A 2,364-nucleotide genomic window follows, 5' to 3' on the forward strand; every position below is an offset into this window, starting at 1 on the left:
TTCTACAAAGCAAACAAGGACTATAATTCATAATCTCTCAGTTGAATAAACAAATTAAAGCAATTAAACATCCTAAAAATATACAGTTTAACTTTCACAACACGATCCTCATTGAAAGCAAATTTTACGATATCTTTCTCATGGTGGAAGTCTCAACCCACCTCTTACTTTGAAGATGACTCATGATCCTTTAGATTCTTTCTTAGGATGAATTGCTCCAACAATGGCCTCCACTTCTTCCTTCACTCGTTCAAACACGTTAGGGCCTTTAACATCATGTACGGGGGTATCCTCATCAATATCATCGTTCCTTCCATGTGTCTCTTTGTGATGGTGTGGTTTTTTATCAGTGTGGATTACGGCCTCAATCTCTTCCTTAGCTCTCTCAATTATGTTGGGTGCTTTAACATCTTTTTCTTCCATAGGAAAGCAGAGAAGACAACAAAATTAGGGAGGAAAGCCCATAAAATTGCCAGTTATTTTACCTCCAAAACTAGAATGAACAAGACCATAATGCCAAAAACTAAGGACCCCCTTTTTTTTCCATGTAAACTGCCACAAGCAAAGGGTTCACATTTCTTAAAAATATCGTCATCCTCTTTCCCACCCAATAAAAGACACAAAATAAATAGTTCCCAGGGAAAGATTAAAGTGAGAGATGATTAGATTAGCCTTAAAATCTAACTCTTTTACTAGAGAAACCCATTTTCTGTAAAAAGCTATATATATTCACAGATCAAAACCCATATTTTTACACATAATTTGGCGAAGTCCCCAATCTGGAATAATAATAAGTTCAATTTTAAAAACCAAAAAACAAAAAAGACAAGAAGAAATTGAGACAAAAACATAGTACCTGAGCGATGGTCTGTTGGATGATGCTTTGGTTCAGACATTTGATCTGAAATTTCCAAACAGGAAATCTTTGAGTTTGATTTAGAACTTTGAGAGTCGTTTGGGAACTTACGATTATGATCTTGAGGGCGGATTTATGTGGCCCCCATCATCCTGATGACGTGGCAGGCTCAGATTCACAATTGACGTACTGAACTGGGCTTCGTGGCCTGCCTGGGTGCCTGGAAGCTGGAATTAGGCTTGAGGAGTAGCAAAAGCCTAATTAATAGTTATACCTTCATTTACAGATTTTTGAGGAAATGGCTGATACTTTTCTTTTTTAACCTTAATCTTAAAGTTTGAGTAAATATATTTTTATGTGACTCAATTTAAAATAATTTTTTTTATATTTTTATTTTAAATTATATAAATTTTTATAATTAATAATTAATTAATTATTATTATTCAATACATCACTTATCATTTTATATTATATAATGTTAATTGTAGATTGACGTGTTATAATAAATGCTAAAATAATATATTAATGTGACATAATAATATAAATACATGTTTTTTTTCACCTTTCAAGTTGATATCATATTAAATATTATAACTAATAACATTTAATCAATTATTAATTTTAAAAATTTATTTAATTGAAAATAAATATTCTTTCCGTAGCTAGTTCTTCCTCCTTGTTCTTTTTCTGAGTGATGTTTACCCTTTGCTGGGTGTTGAATTTTGATATTTCTTCCCCAATTTACCCAGGCTTGGTTGCAATTAATTAGTTCCTTCTTAGCAAACAGGGGCTGTTTTGGTCTTCTCCGCCTCTTTTTTATTGGAAAATGCTTTCTCTATTACCTTGTATTTATCTTTAGAGGAAAAAAGAAACTGAGCGGATAAATTAAGAAAAAGCAGTTCCCCTCTATGTTTGTCTACTGGCCATTTAATATTAGAAACTTTTTGATTTACTTAATTAGTGATAATAGAATTAATAGTTAAGAGTTAATATGGCACGAGAAAGTATGATATTGGTTGCAGATTTTTAAAAGAATATAATGCAATGACTGCCTTCTACAAAAATTCATTTTTTTCAGATTATCTTATTATACTATAAATTCGTAGATTTTTCACCCATGAAAGTACATCAATGTGAATTTCTCTATTAACCCATGCTAATACCGACGTGGGATTGGCTCAATTGCTAGTTTTACCTGCCTGCATGCTACTATAGAAGAAATGATCTTGGGCTTGAATACTACCGACCATTATGTGTATTGTTATCCAAAATTCAAACCTTTGAAAAAGAGACAAGTAGGAAAAACGTATATATGCATCCTAACTTAAAAGATTTGGATTATTTTATTGTCTTTATATTTTAAAAAAATTGTAAAAAATAATCTTCTTTATAAGTTTAATTTAAAAATATTTTTATTATAATTTTAATAATTTTTAATTAATTTTTGACATAACAATAATAATACTCTTTAAATAATTTCAGATAAATTAAAATAGTTTCGGTTTTTT

General features: G+C 30.4%; 1 protein-coding gene across 1 annotated transcript; it reads right to left on the reverse strand.

The window, feature by feature from the left end:
* LOC110424488 (uncharacterized) lies at window positions 1-1,041 on the reverse strand. Its single transcript, XM_021439062.2, has 2 exons — window positions 857-1,041; window positions 1-416 (listed from the first exon to the last, which is right to left on the reverse strand). The coding sequence occupies exons 1-2, from the start codon at window positions 894-896 to the stop codon at window positions 181-183; spliced, it is 276 nt and encodes a 91-aa protein (XP_021294737.1). The 5' UTR covers window positions 897-1,041; the 3' UTR covers window positions 1-180.
* Between the last annotated feature and the right edge of the window lie 1,323 nt (window positions 1,042-2,364).

The sequence above is a fragment of the Theobroma umbraticum genome, unplaced genomic scaffold, assembly GCF_002168275.2.
Source record: "Theobroma umbraticum cultivar Fairchild unplaced genomic scaffold, ASM216827v3 scaffold_204.0, whole genome shotgun sequence".
Lineage (NCBI taxonomy): Eukaryota > Viridiplantae > Streptophyta > Magnoliopsida > Malvales > Malvaceae > Theobroma > Theobroma umbraticum.

Coding starts and splice junctions, on each gene's coding strand:
- LOC110424488 (XM_021439062.2), bottom strand. CDS start 896: ATGTCTGAACCAAAGCATCATCCAACAGACCATCGCTCAG. Junction 417..856: donor TCCAACAGACCATCGCTCAG/GTACTATGTTTT, acceptor TTCCTATGGAAG/AAAAAGATGTTAAAGCACCC.